The sequence below is a fragment of the Zingiber officinale genome, chromosome 4A (genome assembly GCF_018446385.1).
Source record: "Zingiber officinale cultivar Zhangliang chromosome 4A, Zo_v1.1, whole genome shotgun sequence".
NCBI classification, from domain to species: Eukaryota; Viridiplantae; Streptophyta; class Magnoliopsida; order Zingiberales; family Zingiberaceae; genus Zingiber; species Zingiber officinale.
The window spans coordinates 86,800,574-86,826,071 of NC_055992.1; the positions used below are offsets into that span (position 1 = coordinate 86,800,574).

Below are 25,498 nucleotides of genomic sequence, written 5' to 3' on the forward strand. Positions count from 1 at the left end.
TAATTATTGTGTATTGACATTAGGGATAATAATTTTTTTCGAATTTAATAAAAGATTAATACCCGATCTGAATAAAAAAATTATGAAGAGATTTTTTTTTACACGATAAATACGGATACATAGATATTATAAGTATGGTACGATAAACATCATATCATTAATTTCTTCATGATAATCGACCCTTATTATTATATAAGAAATATCATATGTCCATCCTTTGCACTAATAATCTTAAATTATTATTCTAAGTCTCCCGGGCCATAGTGTCGTGGTAGGATATCCTAGACACTCACGGTTCGAATTTCAATTACAAAATTTTTCTTTTAAATGAAAGACGTAATCAAAAGATGTTTGGGCTTCTGGATTGAGTCGCCACATGATGTTTGGGCTTCTGGGTTGAGTCACCACATGCGCTTCTTAATTTATTCTGATGATAATAGAAAATTTTCATGGGACCAGATCAATCACCCAAGATAATAATGAGACTGAGAGTATCAATTTTTTTTCTTAAATTATTATTCTAAGAATTCATGAGGCATGTGTATGCAATATTTTAATTTTGGGGTTATGTGTTTTATTTAAAAAAATTATTTTAAAAAATATATTCAAATTTGCCTTCTTCTTCGTTTTACCATAGAAAAAATTGAGTCCGTGGGAATTTCTTCCCTTCCGGCCTTCCCTTCTCTCTCGATCCTGGAACCTGATTTGGCGCAGGAGTTCAGAAAAGATCGATACTTGGAGGTGGGTATTGGGATTTAGGGTTCGTGGTGCCTCCCGATTCCGATGAAGTGACGGTGCGATGACTGGGGGCGTCGTCGCAGTTGAGGCCTGCGGGCTGCCTCAGGTGAGAACGACGGTGCCGGCGCGGGCGCGGCGGCAGGCGTGGTTCGTGACGGCGTGCGGTTGCGTGCTACTCTGGACGTGCCTGATCCAGCTCCTTACCTATGGCCGTGTCTGGCGGGGTTGGAATCCCGCGCGGTTATTCCTTGTCATCAGGGACGGCGTCCCTGCGGTTGAATCGAGTTTCGCTCCTCCGCCGCTCGTGGCTCCGTCTCCAGTGCTACGGTCGAGTATGCAACCTATCTGTTTTGCACAACGTTATTATGGCACGGCATAAAAATCCTTTTTTTTTATTGGACTGTTGCGTGTTAGAGGTGTCTTATGAGAAAACACAATAGATTTCACCATCCTCTTTGACCCCCGAGTGAGGGTAAAACTTTGACCTGTCTTGATTCGCTAGTAGAGAAACGATTTTACTGCAGATCAAGGCACTTCTAAGCGCACAGTAGACGCCTAATGAGTAAATACCTAGAACAAGTAAACGTGATTTACTATATATAAAATAGAATTCGTAGATTCTTCGGTGTATTCATTCTTTGGCCTTTGATCTTCTGCTTCGCATGCTAGGCAAGGCAAATATTCAGCAGCTTGCATTTTGAAGGTGTTCATACCAAGGCAAACAATAAGTTTACATGCAGTTGATTTTCTTTTCTTCTGTACTCATTGGCTTGAATTTGCGCTTTAGTGTTCATGATTTAATCATAGTTCTTGGCCTACAGATGATAGTTTAATGATTCCTCTGGATGATGTTTTTTTCCCACTTAAATATGAACTGCATCAGACAGACTTAGATTTTAAACATAAGTTCCTGATGGTCAAACATGATTTTCCAAGCCATTCAAATTTCAAACACAAATGATCAATCTTTAATATTTACAAACTATATTTGGAGTTGAACACAACAAGTATAATACTAATTTTGTAGCAATTCATTTTTGGACAGAGATTAATAAATTGGAATGCTAATTTAACTATCTTCTGGTGTCTAATGCCTTCCAAATCCAACCATTTTCAGGCAATTATACAAGCAATGGTTATCTGAAACTATCATGCAATGGAGGCTTGAACCAAATGCGTGCAGCGGTTGGTAGATTCCTTCTGATACATCCCACCAAATGCAACTATTGAGATTATGTTATTTGGCTTCTAGATATGTGACATGGTGATGGTGGCTCGCTTACTAAACCTAACATTAGTGGTCCCGGAACTGGACAAGAATTCATTCTGGGCTGACCCAAGGTACCGTTCATTTGTATATCACATCCAAAGTGCATTCTAATCCGACACTACAAAAACCCATTGATGAGCATGTATTATATTGTCAATAAATTATAAAACTGGTATAGTCCATTGCTGAGCAGTATATCAAATATTCATACATATCATCTGACATTGACACTTATTTATAGTAGTTCTTTGCTTTGTATTAACTCATTTTATCCTGTTGTTTCTTATCACTCTGTTCTTTATTTATACCTGTCTTCTAACTGCAGTAATTTTGATGATATCTTTGATGTGAGGCATTTCATCACATCATTGAAAGATGAAGTGCACATAATTAAAAAGCTACCGAAGAGCATTAGTAGAAATACTTCAAGCCATTTTCTTATGATGCGTCCTGTGAGTTGGTCAGATGAGAGATACTACTTACAAAAGGTGTGAACTTATCATCTTTAGCTTATTATATTTGACATCTTATTCTTTTACTTGAATTGCTAACTATGGAATGACTTGCTCATTTTTTGCCAAAGAGTAAGAAAATAGTGCTATTTGGTTTCTGCAGTGTTGTCTGTGTTCTTGCAAATTGCTCCCTGATTTGTGCGAATTTGTAATTCTCATGTTATCTCTGTCTCTCTCTCTTTTCTTATACTGCAGATTTTGCCACTGTTCAACAAGTTCAATGTGATTCAGTTTAATAAAACAGATGCACGATTGGCAAACAATCTGGCTTTTGAGCTCCAGAAGCTTAGATGCCGTGTAAACTATCATTCATTGAAATTTACTCCTCAGATCATGACATTAGGAAACAAGTTGCTTCATATTCTTCGAGGGAAGGGGTCCTTTGTTGCCTTACATTTGAGATATGAAATGGACATGCTGGCTTTCTCTGGTTGCACTCATGGTTGTTCTGAGAAAGAAGTTGAAGAGCTTAAAAGTTTAAGGTACACGGCAATTAAACTTCTTTGATCCTCTCATAACTCATTCACATGTTTTGATTTATCGACACAGAAGTTCTAGCTTCTATAAATTATGCTATCATGTCTTCTATGGGATTTGAGGGCTTTTTATTACAAATTAACACAGTGTTGGAAATCAAATTATGGTACTCAATGAATTGATGTTAAATTGCAAAAGAAAATTTTCTCTTTATCCATTTTTCTTCCTTCTCACAGTGGATAAGAAAAGGAAAAGGGTAAAATAAAAAAGAAACATATGTCATCTTGATTATTGTACTAATTTAGGATGTATATTGTTCGTTTCTTACAATGGGAGAACTTGAGATGATTAGTATCACATTTTGTGGATTCACCATTTTTATTTGTCAAGCCATTTTCGTATGATTTATATTCAATCATCACTTACCTACTGTTGAAGTTGTGTTCTATTTGGTGGAAATTAAGTGTACTTGCATTCAAGACACAAGATTTAAAATCTCAAGTCAAATTGGAGTTTCAATCAATGACTAGAATGATGTGATTTGTATACCATATCGTATTGTGTTGTTATAATTTTGATACTTATCTACTTTCAAATATTAAGTGTATACTAATTTTAACAAATCACTTCATTAACATTTGAGAGTAATAAGTTATAAATTATTACAATAATCTCAACCACCGTACTAATATCAAAAAGACTGCTGTGTATCTAATGAGAATGCTGCTAATACCAAAAGGTGTGTTGTATATTGGATGAGAGTATTGAGTTGTCCTTGTAAGATTAGTCCCATAGTTTTCCAATACCCAAATTAAATAATTATTTCAAAACTATGGGTACTCGTATTAATTTCTCTATATGTCTATTAACATGTCTTGATTCACTATTAGAAGTTGGACTTGCAATAATATCATTGGAACTAAAACTCGCATAGTCAAGGATACACATATGTTCTTGAGCTATGATGGATCACCATTGTATGATATATTAGGGTTATAATAAGACCGCTAACAATACGATGAACCTCAACTAGAATCAATGTCAACTAAATTGTCCTGTATATCTTGATAATCATGAGCTTTATTTTAACAACTACCTTTCACTATTTTCGCTTCCATAAGTAGTTGCAACACTGTTTACATCGCTATCTTCATTTCAAACTTCTCATTGGATTGTAATGTCAGAATATAATGATGTTTCATTACTCTTATCGTGTAATTGCTCATCAAATGCATCAAATAGGTTCTGACCAATTAACCCTTTCCTTTGTTAGTTTTTGATGAATACATTTAGAATATTTCTCTCTTTACTAAAAATTGTAGGAACTTTGCATTTTTCTATTCGTTGTCTTTAGTTGTGTTTAAGGTTTAGATGTTTGAGAACATTTAAATCGAGATCTAGACAATTAGAAATCTATGGTCAAAGTTCCATTATTATTACCTTCCTCAACATCTCCTCTAGCTTGCATTTTTCAATAAGTTGGGTAATGAACTGAGATGGTTATGGTGGATCTCTTGCTTTATTAAGTAATGGATTCTTAACCTCGAGAACGTTTCATCAATACATTATTAGATTATCCTTATTCTGAATGAATTCAATAATAAATGGATCTATATCATTATAATTTTCTTACTTTTCTTCTATTATAACCCTTAATTGAAAACACATATTGTAGTGAATATAGTCATATAGACTATCTTCTTTAAATGATCATAAAAGAGATAATTTTGCATTTTTTTAATAATGAGAAAGAAAGTTGATCAATTTCTTTTGTAATTATTGAAAAATGTTGTTTGTGAGAGAATTCATAATACAATCTTTTTTAGATTTTTATATTGGGCTAATCCTTCACATCGAAGGAAAGAGATGACCAACACCACCTTGTGATGAGGTAACATGAGTAGTTGCACTCATCCCAATGTTAGTGCAGTGACTGAACACTTCTATTAACACCAGTTGTGTGAGGACTCTATCATTTTTGTTGCTCATATTCATATTTATCTTGGAAATCACAAACAATGGCTAGAAATTTTAGGCATTTGGAATATCATTGTCATGACCTTTAATCTAGTTCTCCAGAAGCTTGTATATCAAAATCTTCGCATTGTTATTGTTGTATTTGATATTTTTTGACATTAAGTTCCTTCTTCGTTGCATGACAAATTTATTGACTTTGAACACTTTAAAACATTCGAGTATTCACTAGTAAGGTGTTTCTTGTGACATGTGATTTCACGTCCATGTTGAATCCTATCACAATGTAAACATAATCAATGAAATTGATTCTCTAACCCGTTCACTTGTTTTTAAACTGAATTATAAGATTGTTATTTGGTCTCAATTGTGGACCTATGCATCATTAAAAAAGTACTAAAGAAAAATAAAAAAAGCATCACCAGTAAATGCATTAATGTAACTATCATACCAGCCATATTTTAGACTATCTAATTAATAATTAATTAATTAATTAATGTTATATGATATATGGATTTTTATATGTTTAATAGCAATCTATAATGGATATATGCTATATAATATGTAATAGATAATAGATATATGTTATATGTTTATAAAAGTCAACTCCCAATTGCCAAATTACGAGCTAAGAAAATCATGAAATCATAAAACCTCCTTAATAAAGCCCCATGGTCCACCAACAATGCAATCTTGAGCTTCCAGGTTGTCGGTCACCCACACCCAGGGATAGTCAATGAGGTTAACTGGGATTGTCATTTTTTTTTAGCTTCCAGGTTGTCACCCAGGCACCCGTGGTTCAATCCCCAGCTATGATAAATTTGCAAGAATTTTTCCTGCAAATGGGGCGTGCAACCAAAGAATACTGGGTTTCTTAGCCTCCTGCTGCGAGCGCTTCCAGATTTACTTGATCCGGTAGTAAGAGTGGGCCCCCCCCTTTTTCTTGCAAAGTCAACGCCAAGGGGAAGTCACCGGAACAGCCGCCCACCCAGAGGAGAGTGTGGTCCGACTGGACGGACGGCCGTAGACGGCCGAGTCGATGGAATCGAGTACCCGGAGGGTCCGGCTGGCTCGCACTTATAGTTGGAGGCACCACAGTCGAATCGGGTTAGGCCTTTCGATTAAAAGGTCGTGGACAGTGACCGAAGCCGCGATCCACCCTGTTTGTTAGTCTCCTGAGTAAACCACTGCGGATGTCCGTCGGATGTTTAGGTATCTGTCTTTCGGACTCTGAGTTTGGAAAGGAAAAGGCGGAGGATTTCTTTCTTTGATTTCACGTGTGTGCCGTACTCCAATCTTGTGACGGATTCTGTCCCGTGAGGCGTGCTTTGGTAGCGATATGGGTCGGGTAAACTTTACGTGACGCGTACCTAGGAAAGGACGGTAAGCTTTACGACGGTAGCGTACCTAGGATAGGACGGAGGACACTTATGCACCTTGTGCAGCGTGCCCAAACCTTTCGGCATATAAAGAACCTCGGGTTTCGTGACGAGGGATCCGTGCTGCGAGACTTTGGGAGCCACCTTGTTCGTAATTTACGACTTGGCGTCGGAGGTCGTCGCCCCCCTTCCGGCCGACTTGAGTTAAGTGGCATCGCGCCACGGTCGAGATCTACATCGTGAGCCGAGGGGCGCCACGTGCATTTGGTTGAGCAGGGGATCGGCGCACGGAGCACTGCGTTGAACAAAGCGATGGGCCGGGCGACAACACGGTGGCGCTTTCAGCGAAGAACTCGAAGCTACGGTCGAGATGAGGGGCGCGAACTAGTGGGCAAGGCGAAAACATCGGTGAGCGGCGGGCAACTGCGTCGGTGGCGGAAGCACCTCCGACCGCACCTCCGACCGTCGCGTTCCCGGGCCTTATTTCGCACCCCGGAAGCTCGAAGAGATAGAGGCTCTTCTTGACGAAATTCAGGCGGGATAGCGAAAAGGAAAAGCTCCGGCGGACTCGTCTCCGGCGGATCGATCGATTCTCGGAGGCTATTCTACGAGACCCTCTGCCCAGCTACGTGCCTCAAGCGATCGGCGAGTCTGATGGAGCAGCGGACCGGATGATCGTCAGGTAAGTTTGATAACTGACCACGCTCCATGATACAGATGGGTGAAGTCCGAAGTCTTTCTTACCACTCTCTGGGATACGCTCAGCGGTGGTTCGGGAGGTTCACGGATCCATCACTAGCTTGAAATTCGAGCGGTCTTTCTCCACCGCATGGTCGGCGTTATCAAAGACAGTGTCGACACCGCCGTCAGAGAGAGAATCGCTTGAGGTTATATTCGATTGACCAGTGGCGATGGATATCCCCGTCAGGAGGCGATGATGAATGCCTTCACAGAGCCTTGTGGATGGGGACTTCTTCCGGTCGCTAGCCGCCCCGAGATTATGATCACATGCTACGGCCAGACGGCGAATATATAAGCGTGGAAGAAGCGCGAGCCCTTCGGAAAAACTCGGTGCTGCGGCGCTCGCTGACCACCCGGAGGACCGGCAATTCGATCATGCGCGGATCGCGCGTCTGGTGGTGCGCTCGGCTGAAGCGAAGAGGTGGACCCCATGTTGCACCTTCCACGGGACGGATCGCAACAGTTGCGAAGTCTTCCCCTTTGTGTCGATCTATTCCGGAAAGCGAACAGCGGTGCGCCTCCGTGACGAGGCGTGGGACTCGTGCGTGGCCGGACCCACAGGGGCGAGACACCCGATCGGCCTGAAACCTCGGCGGGAGAATCGGGGCGTCGAGGCGGTCGCGGCCGTCCGGGAGGAGGAAAATAGAAGCAATACTTCCGGGCGAGATCAGCGTTATTCTTTGGTGGGCGGCGGAGGAGAATCAAAAGCGGCGTCCGAGATCCAGCGGTGGGTGCGGGCAAGTGGACGGAAATCACTTTGGACCGGGGACTTAGAGGTAGAAGTGCCCCTGACGCCTTTTGCTCATTCGTGATGAAATTACACATTCATATTTGTTGACACGGGGAGCTCGGTCGACATCGTATTCAAGCGTTTGATCGGTTGCAATTGATCGAGCAGTGCTGCCATGCGACCCGCTCTACGGGTTTCTGAAAAAGTTGATGGTCGGACGGATCCGGTGGCTACCTCATTGGGAAGGAGCTCGGGAGGACCAGGACAATAAACTTCGTGGTGGTCGACTCTCCCTCATCCTACAACGTCATTTTGGGACGACCGGCGCTCGGCGAATTCCGAGCGGTTGTCTCAACCTTCCACCAGAAGATAAAATTCCCCGTGGAGCGCGAACCACCTCCAGCCTTACCGGGCGGGGTGAAAGGTGTGCCTATGTAAATCATCCTGTGAACATTTTTCGATTGATTACTGGAAATGCAGAAATGAAAAGTCAAAAGAGCGAATATAAGGCATTATCATGAGCGAAGGCCCGCCGCCGTGGGAGGTAAATGGGTCGAGCAGCGCTCGAGGCGAGGCCCGCGCTCGGTAGGAGGTAAATGGGTCGAGCAGCTCGAGGCGAGGCCCGCGCTCGGCGGAGGTAAATGGGTCGAGCCAAGCCGAGGCGAAGGCCCGTGCCGTTCGGACGAGGCGACGAGCGAAATGCCGAAGTAGACCACGAGCCGTTCGGCCATGAATCGTTCTCGAGTTGGGTGAAAGGTCGCTAAATATAAACTTATATACTTTTGGGTGCTTTATGTACTTGCGATGCGAGTAGAAAGATGAAAGCACGGGTATCCTCTCTGAAAGGAAGGCGAGTCGCTCGACACAGTAAGGAGTTAACCTTGAAGGTCGTCAGCCAGACGTTAAACCGTGAGCAGCGGTCCATTATAAATATCCGCGAGCTCAGTCGTTAAAGATCGAGCAGCGGTCCATTATAAATATCCGTAGAAGAGCTCCGTCGTTTAAAATCGAGGCAGTCATAAATAATCCGGCGGACCGAGCTCGTCGTTAAAGATCGAGAGCGCGCCGTCCGGCTCCGCGCCGACGAGCTCGTCGTTAAAGATCGAGGCCGCGTCCATTATAAATATCCGCGAGCTCAGTCGTTAAAATCGAGTCCATTATAAATATCGGCGAGCTCAGTCGTTAAAGATCGAGGTCATTATAAATATCATGGCGAGCTCAATCGTTAAAAATCGAGGCAATGGCGTTTATAAATAATCCGGCGGACTCCGTCGTTAAAGATCGAGGGCTGCGCCGTCCATAAATATCCGAGCCGACGAGCTCGTCGTTAAAGATCGAGCGCCGCGCCGACCGATCAAGCGAGCTCCGTCAATAAAAATCGGACTACTCTCTCATGCTAAAATTAAGAGACGATTGCATGGTGATAAAGGTACAAGCACAGACACGGAAGGAAAGCATTTCATTAAAATTAAAACCTTAGGCCGAGTGGCCTAAGTACATTCAGTCGAGCGGCGAAATTACAAGAATTACTCGATGTAGTCGTAGAGGTCCCTCGGAATGCTCGGGAGCTCCACGATCGCCGGAATATTGGTGGACTCGGGAAGGGCCGACTTGGATAGGTCGTAGTGGTAGTAATGGCCAATCGGCCAGTACATCCGCCGCAAATTTTCTCGAGAACTCGGGCGATCGGATGTGGCTTTGTCGGAGGCGGCGACTCGGCTCGGCTCGGCATCTGGTATTCTTTGAAGGTTGCACGGGAGCTTGTGAGGGCCTCGTTCGGACGTTGATCTTCTCGCATCGGTAGGCGGCTGCCTTCTCCGTCGGGCTCGTCGGCTCCTTTATCTTCGACTCAGGGCCGGGCCTCCGTTTTCTTCTCGGATCGGAGATGGTGTGTTCTTAAGTGGTGGCGGAGTTATCTTTGTGTCAGCGACTTGACACATCGCTCGGACTCGGCTAGGGCGTGGGTGCAGTCATTGTTTTCTTACGCTCGGACTAGCGAGTTTGAGCCCTCTTGACTCTTTTTGCATTTCGGAGTAGGATGGGCCTTAAGGGGCCTTTCGGACCGCTTTGCCATGATTGTCTTATCTCCTCAATGCAGTCTTGAAATCTCTTCCACCCGTCTACGAGCAAGAAGGCCGGTTGTTAAAAGCGAGCTGAAATATTTAGAAAACTTGAAAAAACAAACTTACCCCGTGGCAGCTTGCGTGTGGTGTTGGCTAAGTTAGGAGGATCAACGCGGCGTCGGCCGCGTCTCGGCGAGGGCCCTTTAGTAATGGTGTGCTCGGGCACGGTGGGCGATCGGCTTCCAGCAACTCTTGATCGGAAGATGAAGAAGAGATCGTGACGACGGCAGCGGCAGGTCGACGGGAACGTCGAATCCTTGATGGTGGGCGTTGGGTGAGCAGCGGGGAAATATCGGCGGGTAATAGCGGCGGCTCGTCGTCGAAGCGTCGGTCGGACGAAATGGTCTCGAGCACGAGCTCCTTTCCTTTAGTAGCCACACGGCCCGATCGGATGGTTGGACAGCGGAGGTGGCGCGATCTCCACCGGCGCCTCTTTTGCGATGTTGTTCCTCCTCGACGGACCCTTCCTCGGGGCGTTGGTTCCGGAGGGTAGCTCACTGGCCTTTGTTGTTAGAGGCTGGTTCGGCTGACTGATCGCTCTCTCCTTCGTGAGAACCGGCCATTTGAATACCCGGTAGCCGTTTCCTTTCCAGTATGCCTTCCTCTTGAGCAGGCCATCCAGTCCATGGCGATGTCGGTGCGTGAAGAAGAAGAAATCGGTTAGCAATTAAAGCAAGTGCCCAAGCAAAATTCTTCGAAGCCGGTCGGGAGTGGGGTCCGTATAGGACTCAGCCCAAAATGTACATCACTCCCTCGTGAAGAAGTTTGTTGATGTCGAGCCGCATAGTACATTCGTGGCGTGAAGATAATCCGGTCGGGTCTTGAATTTCTTGACTCGGGGTAGGAGGTAGACTGACTTGCCTCTGGGTCGGAAAGTTTGGCTGACTGGGCATGCGGATATAGAAATAATAGTCCTTCGATGTTTATTGGAAGTGGGTAGTTATTGAAGAAGACGAGGAGCTTGGAACATAAAGGTGCAGGCTCGCACTTAGGATAATAGAAATAAAGAAGACCTCCGGGGAGAGGAATGTTGTGAATCTTAAACAAAACGACACCGCAGAGGAGACGGAAGGTGTTTAGTACTAAACTTCCGAGCGGCACGCCGAAATAATTGCAGACGTCTGCTATAAAAGGATGTCGAGGCCATGAGCCGTGATAAATTGGTCATGAAGACAGAAACCACCGCATGGCGTGTGGCATGGCAAGGCGGGACGACCAGGCGAACCCGATATCCTCGGGGATTTGAAATTGTCGTGATATATCAAAATCCGTTGTTGAAGCAGGATCGCGTAGATGTATACCATGGGCCTAGGGATTGTTCTTCGAGAGGAGAGGAACGGCCATGATCCGGACAGGATAAATCAAAAAGGAAGTTCCAAAGACGAAGGAATGGAATTTCAAAGACTCGAGCTAGGGGAAGAAATACGGATTAGATACCGGAAAGGAAGGAGGAGAGATCTAAAACCTTACTGAGGGGAGATGAATCGAGGAAAGGCGCCGGAGAGCGTCAGAAGGCAGCAACAAGATCGCCGGAGCTCCACAGCGTAGAGAGCAACAGTAGAGGTAATGGAGGCGTGTGAAGGCGAATTTATAGGGTGAGGGCCGGTCGGCCTCCACCGTCGGATCCAGGTCACGGGAATCAATGCATACATCTAGCCGTTTATTTCGAATTGCTTCGGTCACATCAAAATATCATGCAACCGTCTCCGTACTCTGATGGCATTGCTCCACGTGGCGGTCGATCATTTGGAGCATTTAATGAAGGTATGATCGACATTGATGTCGAAGATTGGCACGGGGAGATCCGTCGAAAGCCATCATTGATTCATTCGAGGATATCTCTGCGGCTGACCGGCGGAGAGTATTAGCATGGAAGAGCCGTTCGGCTAGACTCAGATAGTCGGTCGGACTATCGCCTCCTTGACTAGACTTGAAGGAAGGCAAGTGATCCGGTAGTAAGGTGGCCCCCCTTTTTCTTGCAAAGTCACGAGGAAGTCAGGAGCGGTAGCCCGGAGGAGTGTGGTCGGCCGGACGGACGGCGTAGTGAGCAGCCGGTCGATTGGCGTGCCGATGGAATCGAGTACCGGAGGGTCGGTGGCTCGCACTTATAGTTCGGAGGCACCTGTCGAATCGGGGTTCGGCCTCGATTAAAGGTCGTGGACCGGTGACCTTTGACCGAGCCCGATCGTAAAGCACCCTGTTTGTTAGTCTCCACAAAGCAAACCACTGCGGATGTCCGGTCGGATGTTTAGGTATCTGTCCGCTCGGACTACAAGTTTGGAGCAAAGGAAAAGGCCAGAGGATTTCTTTCTTTGACAACCTGTAGGTTTCACGTGTGTGCCATGCTCCAAATCTTGTGACAGGGGATTCTGCTGTCCCATCGAGGGCATGTTTTGACTGTAGCGATATGGGTCAGGTAAACTTTCTGACAGCCGCGTACCTAGGAAAGGACAGGTAAGCTTTCTGACAGCCGCATACTTAGGATAGGACAGAGGACACTTATGCACCTTGGTACGCGTGCCCAAACCTTTCACAGCTCTATATAAAGAACCTCAGGTTTCATCGACAAGGGATCCGGGGTACGTACTCTGAGACTTTGGGAGCCACCTTGTTCATCGTAATTTACCTGACTTGAGCGTCGGAGGGTCGTCGCCGGGAACCCCCTTCCCGGCCCGACTTCTGTGCAGGTTAGCCGGAGCATCGTGCCACCAGTCGGAGATCTACATCAGCGAGCCAGGGAGCGCCACGTGCCCAGCGTCTGTTGATTTCTGGTTCGAACAGGATCATTACTTTAGTGGCCAGTGGAAAAATTCAGTGAGGCAGGGCGATCACCCCAGGGCTAGTCAATGAGGCTAGTTGGGTTTATCATTTTTTTTTTTTGAGCTTCCACCCAATTGGCTAGAGTGTGGCAGACTTGTTACAATTGAGCTTCCACCCATGACTACAACACCAATGTTTTGGTCACCTTATCTAGTTCTTCTTCGTTGGTATGGAACTCCATGACTCCCCACCTTTGTCAAATCAAGTTGTTGGATGGTCAGGTATGCATTATATAGGCTATTCTCCGCTCCTCTTTCCCTCTGACTCGCTTGTCCTTTGTGCTTTCTCTCCCTATAATTGACAATAATTTCTATATTCACATGTTAACGTTGACATATTCAATTGGCTTTGTCCTTGTTGACCAAAACAAAAGAAATGTACTCAACTGTACTCAACATGGGCGAGATTATTTTGAAACAGGGAACGATTATCATATCATGGTCCTCCACTGGAATGAAAAGTATCAATCATGCCAAGCGACACAACTCGATACTTTAAACCATGCTAGTATCAACATCAACAAACTATGCTGATCTCTATTTTGGGTAGTTTCCATCATTCTTATCCTTCCAACAAATATTATGTACAACTTTATCATTATATATATTTGTGTTTCTTAAAACACTTTCAATTACATTAATTGGATTGATTTTTTAAGTTTTCCTAACACTTTCAATAAAATCATTTCAATTTATTAAATATAGAATTTCTTGATTGGCTTTAAAGTTGTCCTTTTTAGAATTTATCTTTTTTGCATTTCAATTTTCAATTTAAGTTATACCTAATCCAATAGTTGGTTGGTCTCTTAGTAGGTGATTTAAATTGGAGGGCTTTTAGCCAAAGATTGGAGATTTGAATTCCTATAATAACTTAAGAGGAGTTTAACTTTGTTGCTTCTGTCCCGAATGGAGAATAGTTTCACATTGAATATACCGCAAGGATATATCCAACACATTATGAGCTCATCTTGTCGTCAAAAGAGAAAATAACCCTAAACTAGTTTCACATTAGATCTTAGTGTTCTTATCTTTGTTACACCTAAAATAGTCTCCAATCGCACATGAAACAGCCATTTCTATCTACCATGGAATCAATAACTGTGGTTCAAGGACAGAAGGTTTTAGGAAATTCTGATATTGCATAATAAGGTTTCTTATCAGGTGCCGCCATTTCATTTTATTCTGGAAAACAGTCTCATCCCGGCTATACATACATGAAACTAACTAATGTACTTATTCAGGTATGCCTATCCATGGTGGAGAGAAAAAGAGATTGATTCTGTGGCCAAGAGACTGCAAGGTTTGTGCCCACTTACACCCGAGGAGACCACCCTTATCCTCAAAGCATTGGGATTTGACAAGGATACTGTAATATATATTGCCTCCGGTGAGATTTACGGTGGGGAAGAGAGGCTATCGGTATTGCGTGCAGAATTTCCCAACCTTGTAGGATCTTCTTCCATTTACAACTCTGCTTCAGATTTTCTTTTATCAATCCTTGAATCACTGTGATACATTCGGTATGCAGGTTAAAAAGGAAACGTTGCTTCATCCAGAAGATCTGCATCAGTTTCAGAATCACTCGTCCCAAATGGCTGCACTCGATTATATGGTTTCTTTGGAGAGTGACATTTTCATCCCAACATACAATGGGAACATGGCTAAAGTCGTTGAGGGGCATCGGAGGTACATCTTCCCTTTGCCATTTCTTTTCTGATTGTCACTAGCCTCGGCCCTGATTTTGGCTTCAGCAGGTACCTTGGTTTTCGGAAAACCATGTTGCTGAACCGCAGGAAATTGGTCGAGTTCCTCGATATGCATAACAACAAGACACTTCCATGGGATGACTTTGCATCTTCTGCTAAGCGCGTTGTTGATGAGAGCCTTGGACAACCGACCTGTCGAAAAGTTCTTACCGACAAACCCAAGGAGGAAGACTACTTCTATGCCAACCCGCAAGAGTGCCTACCCAATGCCAAAGATTGCCTTAAGGTATTGGGAAATTCAAGCACGGCGAGATGAAAACAGATACCTCGCAACTTTGAAGCTCCCTCTTGGTGAAACCAAGCTTGTTCCACAGGATGATCGCAGATCATTTCCTGATCTGGTCACTTTGTTGGATACGCCACATTCTTTTGTTTATAAGTTATTTTTGCGATGCCACAACTGTAAGCTATGCAAGTTCATTTAAAAGATGAGCTAATGGTAAGTTATTGCAATCTCGCTTTGAGGTCACAGGACTCAATGTGGTCCGATCTTTTTTTCGAGACTCCACATTGTCGGGAGCTTTCTGCACCTAGTTGACTTTTTAAGGATGCCACTATTTTGGAGGTTGCATTAATTTGTCACTGTTTTTGTATTCAAATTGTAAGAACAAATTTGGGTAAAAATTAAAAGGGCTCTTATCATTTGCAAAATCATCTGATGAATCGGCATTTCTAATTAAAGTCAAATGGATGTCTTATTTAACACAAATTGTCCAAATGCTCTTACATTAGCTGATCATTCGGACAAGTAGAAGCTAATAATTAGTTTTTATAATTATAGAAGCTGATCATTCGGACAAGTAGAAGCTAATAATTAGTTTTTATAATTATAGAAGTTAGTTGTTAGTTTTTATAATAGTAATTTTGAATATTTTGATATTACTTCTCTGAGTAATAATTTGATTAAAATAATATTTCAACTAGTAAAATAAATTTATTTTAAATGAATATTATTTGATCATGATTGACTGTGTAGATGCTAGTATGTAACTTTTATAACATATAGAAGTTTATAGATCGTTTCTATAACTATGACTTTATATCATTTTTATTTTTGTTTGATAATCTAGTAAAAATAATATTTCAATGAATAAAATAAACATATAAATTCTATGATATTTATTACATTTCAAATAAATATAATTCAATAATAATTGAGTGGGTAGAAGGTACCATTTGACTTACAATATGTAATAACTACTTGTTAGCTTTTATACATTGTAGAGGTTACTCGATTTCTACCATAATATTAAATCTATATATATTTTCGGTATAAAATCATGGAAGGGATGTATATTTGATTTTTTTTTTTAATGAAAAAGGTGCTAATCTGATGATTAATTATTATGAATGTTACCCTAATTATCGAGCTATCAGAAAAACAAATGGAGGTTAATTCTCTTGATTTTACTTTTTATGAAAAAAATAATAAATAGGTACTTAGATGACCGATCCCGTCTTAAAAAGAAAAATTTATCTACTATTTGAATAAATTAAAATATGTTAATGATAGATGACCTAAAAGATCAACATTCAGTTATTAGTTTTTTTTTTTAAATAAAATTCCTTATATTGATGTTCATAATAAATCTCTAAATATGTTTTTTATATAATTATTAGAGCATGATACATTTAAAAAAAATCTTAATGAAATATTCAAGTGTCTATCCTTTAATATTTTATTGAGATTTTTTTCTTAAATATATCATTTTTCTAATTATTATACACGGTGTACGGAAATGGTATTTTCTCTTCGCGCATCACCAGGTAATCCGTCATTTCGTATTCGCTGAAGGGCATTAATGAAAGCTTATTTACTTCACTCTCTCGTTTCTCCAAGTCCGACACACTCCTCTGTCCTCCACCGAAAAACCAGATTAGGGCTTTTATCCCTCCCTCTTGCGACCGCGACTCCGCCCCCGTTCCTTCTCCCCGTTCACGCTCCATTTCCTGCACCTGAATCTCTGTAAGTTTCTCCACTGGAATCAGTGGAAAAAAGAATCGATTTTTGAGTTTTCTTTCTCTGGACTTGTAAGATTCAAATGTTGAGTAAGAGTTTCTGCTGATGCTTCTTAGTTTATCTGCTTGTGTTTGCTTGTTTCTCCGGTTGTTTCCTCTGGGCCTTTTGAGTTCCTCTCTCTGCTAAAGGTTGGATTTTTCGGTGGTTAATTTGAACAGTTTGTGACCTTCTCGTCGTGATTTTTATGTTCTGGAGGACCAAAAAGGTCAGCAGCCGCTTCTTCAGGGTTGGAGTTGGTACTTTGAGAAGCATAAGGAGCTATGCCGATATGTTGTTCTTCTGGAGTTATGGTGAGGTTTGGATTTGATCGGCTGTAATCTGAGTGCAGGAGGTTTAAGTTGTAGCTAAGATAGGGGCGCTTTGTTGTGTGGCCGCAAGGCCACACGGTTCTCGTGCTACCAGTAGGGAGTGGTCAGTGGGATGCAACGAACCATTTTGGCCAACAAGCTCAAACTTTTCGCCACCCTTGTCAACAAGGCGGGACTATCGATTCCATGCAGAAGGGTTTTCTTTTGGCTCTCTAGGTGATGACAGAGTTGCACATTATGGATCTTGTGTTTCATTGAGTGATAAAAGTTCCAGGGGTTGGGGGAGGAGTGAGTCATTTGCCAATCATCAATTCTCTGTATCTGATGGTGCTCTCTCGTTCACCGACAGCCCTTCTGATAGCTTCAAAAACTACCAATTGAGACACTCAGTTACACAAGGAGCTAGCATTGAAGAATACACCAGAGGTAAGCTGAAAATTGGATTCACTTTTATTTTGGAATGAAGTAGAGAGTTCTTTCATTCCCATTCCAAAGATAAATTCTTTGCTAGAAGTTGAAAGAAAAATGATTGAGCTAGGTTTTGTTGGTTCTTCTCTTTGGATTTGGTCCCTGACTATCATTTTCGCTTGATTAGACAGCATAATGGCATTTTGTAGAAAATTCAATTCTAGCTGTTAATTTTGAGTTGGTCTGCTCTCCAGTATTGCAGAAAACTCAAATACTGGCATTTAGCGGACTGAAAGGATATGTGCATTTTGGCACTGCACTAATTTAAACATATTCCGTTGTTCGGCTATTCTATGTACTCATATCAAAACATGTGTTCGTGCTCTTTTAAACAATGCACATTATTCAGTGGAAGGATAAGATCCACATGGTTGACCCCATCTGTTGGGACTAGCATGGATTTGATGGAACAATCTTAATTTCTCAGTTCTATTCCTTGTGTTATACTTTCTAGATGGACTAAACATATATTTGGCCTTTCTCATGTTATATGTATTATCACCTATCATCAAGGAAATTTACATTGATTTGCCCTTCCAAAAGAGCTTTCACATTTCAAACTTCATTTGTGTGGCTCTTTTAGTTAAGTGCAGCCCTAGAATTGCAAGATATGACCACATGAAGCTTAGCTATGTACTTTTAATTGAAGATTAAATATACATCTGTCCTTTCTCTTGTTTCATGTGGTGTCATCAAGGAAATTTAAACTAACTTTCCCTTTCACAAGAGCCCTCCATTTTGTTTCTGCACATCTTTTAGTTAGATGTAATCCTAGAACTGCAAGATATGGCCTCATGACCAGGAGCTTCACTATGTACTTTCAGTTGAAATGTTCAGTGAGTCAACAATTACATTGAACCATGTTGTTTTAGCATGCTAAGCATTTCTCTACACTATATTGCAACGGAAAACAAATGTGCATAGCTAAATATCTTCTTGAATTCTCAAGCAAAAGTTGTTTCATTGATATTACAGATCCATTGTCTGGGCCACTGGTGATCCCACAGTTTGTGGAGGTACCTCTGTTGCACTCTTGAATACCAAAAATATACTGCAACATGGATTCTTATGTCGTGACCTGGACTGACTTGTTCTACAGGGGAATCTAGGGCTTCCATCCTTTAATGGTTCCTTTTCCTCGTGTTCAGATGGCAGCGAATTTGATGCTATATCAAAATCTCATGGTTCTGCTGGTTGCAGCTTCTCAAATCATCGATTTTTCATGCCAAAGGCCATTCATCCTCTATCAGTTCCAGATCACGATGTAGGAGGTGAAGAACAAAGCAGTAATATCTTTTTCTTTTTCTTTTTCACAAGATCCTGTAACAGTTTACAGACTAATCATAGACTTGTCAGACCACTTCCTGAACTTCATTCTATTGGTTTATCAGAACCTGGTGCCATCCTCCAGAAGGAACCAGTGCTTTGGGATAGCACCGACAACTTGCTTATGGACATATGCGAACTGCTGGAGCCCAAAGCTCGTCCGCCTAATAGTTCTTTGCATGACTTATCCAAATGTGGACTATGTGAGAGGCTGTTGTCCCAGAGATCACCATGGTGCTCCTGTCGGATTGTCTGTAGTGGAGATTTGCCAACAGCAAGTGTCCTGTCGTGCCGGCATGTGTATCATTCTGAATGCTTAGAGCAAACCACCCCCAAGGTATCCAAACACGACCCGCCATGCCCACTTTGTTCAAAGTCGGATGAGAACACATCTGATCGCCGGGCTGTCTGCCGGATGAGAAATGGGATTCCAAAGCTAAAATCACCAGAGGAAGGGCCTTCAAGACTTTGGAGCTGTGCACAAGCGGGTGATTGTGTAGAAGGTGTTTTACATGCGCCAAAACAAAGTAGAATGGCTTTGTTGAGTAAAAACCATCTCAAGAGGCAGCTGTCTATGAAAGTAAATCTAACCAAGAAACAAAGTGAGAACCTCAAGAGAAGTGGGATCCGAAGGCAAGTTGGATGCTCATCGTCATCTTAGTCGTATTCATCGATAGCATCCCTAGTCGTTTGTTCATCCATCTGCATTGTGCTGTCAGTTGTTCTGATGGCCGCGGCCTAGGAAATCATTTAGCGAAGCGGTTAGAGTTTGAATTATCAGAAAAGCCTTTGTTAGACGATGGCTATGTGCTTACTCTTGCTCGTAACCTTGTATCTTGTTGCAGGTGAGTATTTCATGCAGGAGTCTGCTTACTGCGGTGGCATTTCTTTTGCTGTTGTTTACATGATATGTTATTTGTATGATTAATGTTTAGGTTAATAGATTAATATGATCCAGGCCGGATCTAAATATAACATCTTTTTTTAAAATCTAGTATTTTATACGAAACTAATTGTATTTGATAATATTATTGTAATGGTGAATATTATTATTCACTTATTAAATCAACCCTTAATTTTAGTTAGTGTGTCTCTTGAGCATTTAAATTTTTTTTAGACTTGAATTTTTGTTGGTTTTATTGTTATAATTCAAACCTTATTAGTATAGTGGGGAGTTTAAAAAAATAAATAATACTACAAGGTTGATTATCTCTAACTAAATCATCATTTATATTTAAATAAAGTTTATCTTATTTTATTGTTGTTAATTAAGTTTTTTTTGTCTTTCTCGTTTGATATGTGTGTTTGTTATAATTTCACATTGTCTAACTGGAACATTTATTGGTCGTATAAGTATATGTTTGTTTCATCTTAAACCTGTCTCTTGGAATTTTTCTTTAATAGATGTCATTTCGACTTTTTCACTAATATTCTTATTTCTTATTCTGTTCATTTTTGTATGTCTATATATCAATCTTAACATCTTTATCTTTGCAACTCTCATCTTTTGTTCATATGTTTGAGTTATAGTCTAATATTCAGCTCTATATAACATATTGGGTCTAATTATGATTTTATAGAATTTTCCTTTAAGTTTTAAAGGCACTTTACGGTGACATAAAATACCAAACTCTCTTCTCTATTTCAACTATTCTGTTTATATTCTATATAAGATATTTTTCTCAATTCATCCATTATTTTATAAAAATGATCCTAAATATTTAAACCTCTCAGTTCCGGGTAATTCGTTGTCTCTTATCTTAACAATTATCTCATTATATCTAATATTGTTAAATTTAAATTTCATATATTCTGTTTTTATTCTACTAAGCTTAAAATCTTTCCCTTCTAGTGTTTCCTACCAAGATTCTAATTTAGTATTTACTATTTCATGTATTTTATCTATCAAAATAATATCATATGTAAAAAAACATGCTCCATGATATTGTAAGACCCCGGCTCGGGCAGGGCTCACCCGGACCGAACCGGGAATGCCATCGAATTACCCATCGGGTTGACGACTAGCTCCACAGACCACCAGAGATCCTTTCAGCGTACTTTGTCCTCACTTGCACGCATCCTGGAAAACTTCCCAGGAGATCACCCATCCTCAGATTTCTCCAAGCCAAGCACGCTTAAACTTTGAAGTTCTTAAATTTGGGCTTCCGAAAAGAAAGGTGCACCTTGGTGATATGGATAGTACCATCTAACCTTTTAAGTCATACTTAACCAGAATCTCAGACCCGGGGTATTACAATCACCCCCATTTAAAGACACAACATCCTCATTGTGTAACCACGAATCACACCATAGACAAATCCCAGAATCTCCCTCGCTAGGTGGTGCCCTGGGTGCTTCTGCCACAGGCGCACTCACAGTCGCAAGGTCGCTCTGATACCATCTATAAGACCCCGGCTCGGGCAGGCCCCACCTGGACCGAACCAGGAATGCCATCGAATTGCCAATCGGGTTGACGACTAGCTCCACAGACCACCAGAGATCCTTTCAGCGTACTTTGTCCTCACTTGCACGCACCCTGGAAAACTTCCCAGGAGGTCACCCATCCTCAGATTTCTCTGAGCCAAACACGCTTAACTTTGGAGTTCTTAAGTTTGTGCTTCCGAAAAGGAAGGTGCATCTTGGTGATATGGATAGTACCATCTGTTGGAGCAATCTAGTGACCCTAGGTTTTGATGTTTGGGCAAAGGTTTAAGTTAGGTTTATTGTTGTATTTGATATGCAGTGTGAGTGTGCAGGATACAGGTACAACAAGGAAGTCCAAGTGTGATCTTGGCAAAGGAGGAAAGTCCAAGGATGAGTCTTGGCGATGTAAGTCCAAGCATGTAGTCTTGGCAACGTAAGTCCAGTGTAAGCGATGGATGAAGTCCGGGCGCGACATCTTGGCGAAGGAAGACCTGACAAGGCGATGGAAGCTCCGGAGGCAAGGCGTGAAGGATGGGGAGGCATCAGGGGACGCAGGCTGATAGAGGAGGCTAGAAGGCTAGGTCTAGGTTGGTCGGGGGAGAAGAGTCTTGAGAGATTGTACTCGGGTAAAATATAAGAATTAGGGTTCTTGTGGTAATCTTGTGGCGTTCTTGTAGTAATCTTGTGCGATCTTATGTGATCATTGCGTGTTTTAGCGATCGTAGTGCGATCGGCTGGAAGCGATCATTGGCGTGAGCGAATGTGTGAAATCAGTCGTTGAGGTGTAGATTGAATTTCCACGGGGCGATCGATTGCATGTTTTAGCGATCGGTAGGTAGGCGGGGTTTTCAACCCGCGGGCTATAAAACCAAAGCTTGGGAGCTTGGTTTGAGTTGACAAAATTAGACTTGGTTAAGGTCTAATTAGTAGTCTACAAGTGCTCAAGAGTTTTCCTTGTGTCCAAGAGGTCTTGGTGAGTTTGTGGTGAGGTTTCTCCACCCACAAGGAGTTTGAGCTAGCCGGAGGTCTTCCGGGGAGTAATCCACCGACGGATAGGGATCGTCCACCTTACGGACACGCCGTGGAGTAGGAGCTTTATCTCCGAACCACGTAAATGATCGTGTAGCTTGGTTTGCATTTTTTCTTGTCTTGTATTTTGTTTAGCTTGTTTATTTTTGTATTATTCCGCTGCGCAAGCTAACAACGTAGGAAGCGAACGATTTGGGTGAGCCGCTATTCACCCCCCTCTAGCGGACGTCAAGGTCCTAACACCATCTAACCTTTTAAGTCATACTTAACCAGAATCTCAGACCCGGGGTATTACAGATAATGTGTCTTAAATATATGCAGTGAGTTTGTCCATAATTAGTGTAAAAAGATAGTGACTTAGAGCTGATCTTTGATGTAACCCTATCTTTATTGAAAATATTTTAGTTATTCTGCCTAAATCTTTACTCTAGTCGTTAAATCCTCATACATATCCTTAATTAGCTCAATATATGTTATGCTAACATCTCTCTTTTCTAGAATTTTCTATATAATTTCTTTTGAGACTCTATCATAAGTTTTTTCTAAATTAATAAATATCATATGCCGACATTCCAAGCATGAACTCAAATTGATTTTCGGTCACTGTGGTCTCCTTCCTTAATCTTTTTTTTTTCTATTATTTTTTTTCCAAAATTTCATGGTATAACTCATTAGTTTAATACTCCTATAGTTTGCATAATTTTGTATGTCTCCACTGTTTTTATATAAGGGAACTAGAGTACTTATTCTCTATTGATCAGACATTTGTTTTTTATTTTCAATATCATGTTAAATAATTTTGTAAATCATTCAATATCTTATTTTTCTAGGCACTTTCATACCTTTATCCGAATATCATCTAGTCTAATGACATTTTCAATGTGCATCTTATTTAAAACTTGTTTTACTTCTGGAGTTTAAACTCTACGATAAAAATTAAAATTTCTATACTCATTTGACATACTTAAATTACCTAAGTTAAGTTGATCATCTAAATTTTCATTAAAAAGTTAATAAAAATATCTTTTCCACAGTTCTTTTATTTATTCCTCGTTTACTAGTATTCTATTACATTTATCTTTAATACATTTCATTTGGATACGATCTCTTGTCTTACTTTCTCTCACTTTAATTATTCTATAAATGTCTCTTTTCCCTTCTTTTATATCCAATTTTTGATATAATTATTCAAAAGTTTCATTCTTTGCCTCATTCACTACTCTCTTAGCTTCTTTTTTAGCTATTGTATGTTTTTTTTTGTTTTTCTCGTTTTTACAAATATTTAATTCTTTATAAGTTATTTGTTTTTTCTTTCACTTTGTCTTGTACTTTTTCATTCCACCACCAAGATTCATTACTTAGTGGTACATGCCTCTTTGACTCACTGAGTACATTTTTAGTTGCTATTTTTAACTTTGATACTATCTTATCTCATGTTGTATTAGAATCATCGTATATTTCATCTAATGTTTGTACTCCTACTTTCTCCTTAAATATATTTTGTTTCTCATATTTTAACTTTCATCACTTAATTCTAGGAGTTGTATATATTTTCTTTCTTTTGATATTGTATTTGAGGTGTATATCTAATACTACTAACCTATATTGGGTAGTTAAGCTTTCTCCAAAGATGACCTTACATTCTTTACAAATCTTTCTATCTTTCTTTTTAATTATAAGAAAATCAATTTACGATTTATTATTCCTACTTTTGAACATAACTAAGTGTTCCTTTTTTTTTCTTAAAAAGTGTATAGTTAATATAAGGTCATATACTATCACAAAATCTAATATAGTTTTTCTTTCCTCATTTCTTGTTACAAACTCATAACCCCATGTACATTCTCATATTCCTTATTTTTCACTCCGACATGGCCATTTAAATCACCTCCTATTAAAATCATTTTAGTTGGCAGAATGTTTTGTAATTTTTTATCTAAGCCGTCCCAAAATCTTGATTTGGTTGTTGCATCTAATCTTACTTGCGGTGTATATACGTTAATTATGTTCATAGTTTCTTTCGCCACTATTATCTTAAAGGTATGTTTGGTTCAAGTTATCATGTATAACCTTTGTTATGTGATTATCAAATAATACATAACCAAGATTATGGGGAATAAAACATAATCAAATGTTTTTGGTTCAAGCTAAATAATACAATAAAAACTTGTTCGTTTGAAAGTTCTAATAAATAATGTAGTTTAATATTTTACTATATTACCCTTAGTTACAAATCAATCATATATTATTATTATTATTTAAACTCTATGTGTTTTTTCAAGTTTCTCTTTATTTTTATGTGATTTATTTTTTTTTTATTTTAAAAAAAAATTAAAGTTTTTTTATTTTTTATTTTATTTTATTTTTTAATATTTTTTATTATTGTTTACATTTTTTATTTTTTACTTTTTTTTTACGTTTTTTCCTATTTTTTTCATTTTCCCTTTTTTATTATTTTATTATTTTTTATATAATTTTATATGTTTTTTTAAATATTTTTAATTTTTTAAAAAAATTTATTTTCTTATATTTTTTATTTTTCCTTTACATTTTCCTTTTTTATCACATTTTTCTCTTATTCGAGGGTATTTTGGGTAAAAAATTTTATTAACTCCGGAATCAAGAAAACCTTAGGGGCGTGTTTGGTTGGGGGTTATGGATGATAACCTTAGTAGGTTATCAATGATAACCTTGTTTGGTTTAAGTAATCAGTAATTCCTGGTAATGTAATATTCCCGTCACGTCAACAATTAGGGAATATAATCGGGAATCAGAAAACCTTGGAAACTTTAGATTTTCCACCATTCCGGGGTTATCAATATTTTTTCCCCAAATTACCCTTTTAGCAAGATATGAGTAGGAGTAAATTACGAGGGACGCTGAACGCGGTGTCACTGCCGTCGGCCTCTTCCTTCTCCCCTTTGAGCTCCTTCCTCCACGATCTTTTCTTCAGCTTCACCCTCTCGGAGCTTCTCCATGTCCGATCCATCTCCAAGGCACCCGTATCTCCCTAGGAATTCCGTACTGCGCTGATTCAATGACAGCTTCGGCTGGTCGTTCAAGATCCCCTTCGCTAGCGTGGCCGGCGCCCTCGGCGAGGACCTCTACTTCCTCGTTGCCTCCAGAGGCGTCTTCCTTTTTGCCTCCAACAGCCACTGCGAGCTCATCGTGATCAACATCGCCAAAGCGCTCTGTGCGACAGATCCGACCCAACCCCATGGGGTCACGCGACACTACATCATGGAGATGATCGGGGCTAAAGCTAGTCGTCGATCTCTCCGATCACTTTCGCTTCCTCTTCAGAAGCTAGGCGTTGCTGCGTGAGAGGAAGAAATGTCGGCGTGAAAAAATCGGACGGAGGAAGAAGCAAAGTAAAAAAGATAAAGAATTAAAA

At 40.7% G+C, this 25,498-nt stretch overlaps 2 protein-coding genes across 8 annotated transcripts; both read left to right on the forward strand.

Moving 5' to 3' along the window:
- The first annotated feature begins 636 nt into the window (after nt 1-636).
- LOC121970086 (rhamnogalacturonan I rhamnosyltransferase 1-like) lies at nt 637-15,172 on the forward strand. Of its 2 annotated transcripts, none has more exons than XM_042520505.1 (8): nt 637-1,070; nt 1,856-1,923; nt 1,991-2,079; nt 2,334-2,496; nt 2,716-3,002; nt 14,005-14,209; nt 14,292-14,449; nt 14,518-15,172. In XM_042520505.1, exons 1-8 carry the CDS (start codon nt 800-802, stop codon nt 14,783-14,785), a joined length of 1,509 nt encoding a protein of 502 aa, XP_042376439.1. In that variant the 5' UTR covers nt 637-799; the 3' UTR covers nt 14,786-15,172. The 2 variants fall into 2 exon arrangements, with proteins under 2 accessions (XP_042376439.1, XP_042376440.1); XM_042520506.1 differs by having other exon boundaries at nt 813-1,065.
- Nucleotides 15,173-16,332: 1,160 nt separating this feature from the next.
- Nucleotides 16,333-19,736, forward strand: LOC121970087. 6 transcript variants are annotated; one of them, XR_006108836.1, is made up of 5 exons: nt 16,333-16,495; nt 16,606-17,283; nt 18,301-18,341; nt 18,425-18,596; nt 18,717-19,736. XR_006108836.1 is itself a non-coding variant. In XM_042520512.1 (4 exons), the coding sequence occupies exons 3-4, from the start codon at nt 18,548-18,550 to the stop codon at nt 19,310-19,312; spliced, it is 645 nt and encodes a 214-aa protein (XP_042376446.1). In that variant the 5' UTR covers nt 16,346-16,495; nt 18,301-18,341; nt 18,425-18,547; the 3' UTR covers nt 19,313-19,736. The 6 variants fall into 6 exon arrangements, 4 of the variants coding, with proteins under 4 accessions (XP_042376446.1, XP_042376445.1, XP_042376442.1 ...); XR_006108837.1 differs by having other exon boundaries at nt 16,336-16,495; nt 16,708-17,283; nt 18,425-18,611; XM_042520512.1 differs by lacking the exon at nt 16,606-17,283 and having other exon boundaries at nt 16,346-16,495.
- Nucleotides 19,737-25,498: the final 5,762 nt, after the last annotated feature.

Bases quoted from the DNA above. Each gene is read 5' to 3' on its own strand.
- LOC121970086 (XM_042520505.1), top strand. From the start codon at position 800: ATGACTGGGGGCGTCGTCGCAGTTGAGGCCTGCGGGCTGCCTCAGGTG. The intron at 1,924-1,990 runs GTTGGTAGATTC...TTTGGCTTCTAG, and splicing joins TGAACCAAATGCGTGCAGCG to ATATGTGACATGGTGATGGT. The intron at 3,003-14,004 runs GTACACGGCAAT...GTACTTATTCAG, and splicing joins GAAGAGCTTAAAAGTTTAAG to GTATGCCTATCCATGGTGGA.
- LOC121970087 (XM_042520511.1), top strand. From the start codon at position 18,548: ATGCCAAAGGCCATTCATCCTCTATCAGTTCCAGATCACGATGTAGGA. The intron at 18,612-18,716 runs GTAATATCTTTT...TTGGTTTATCAG, and splicing joins AGGAGGTGAAGAACAAAGCA to AACCTGGTGCCATCCTCCAG.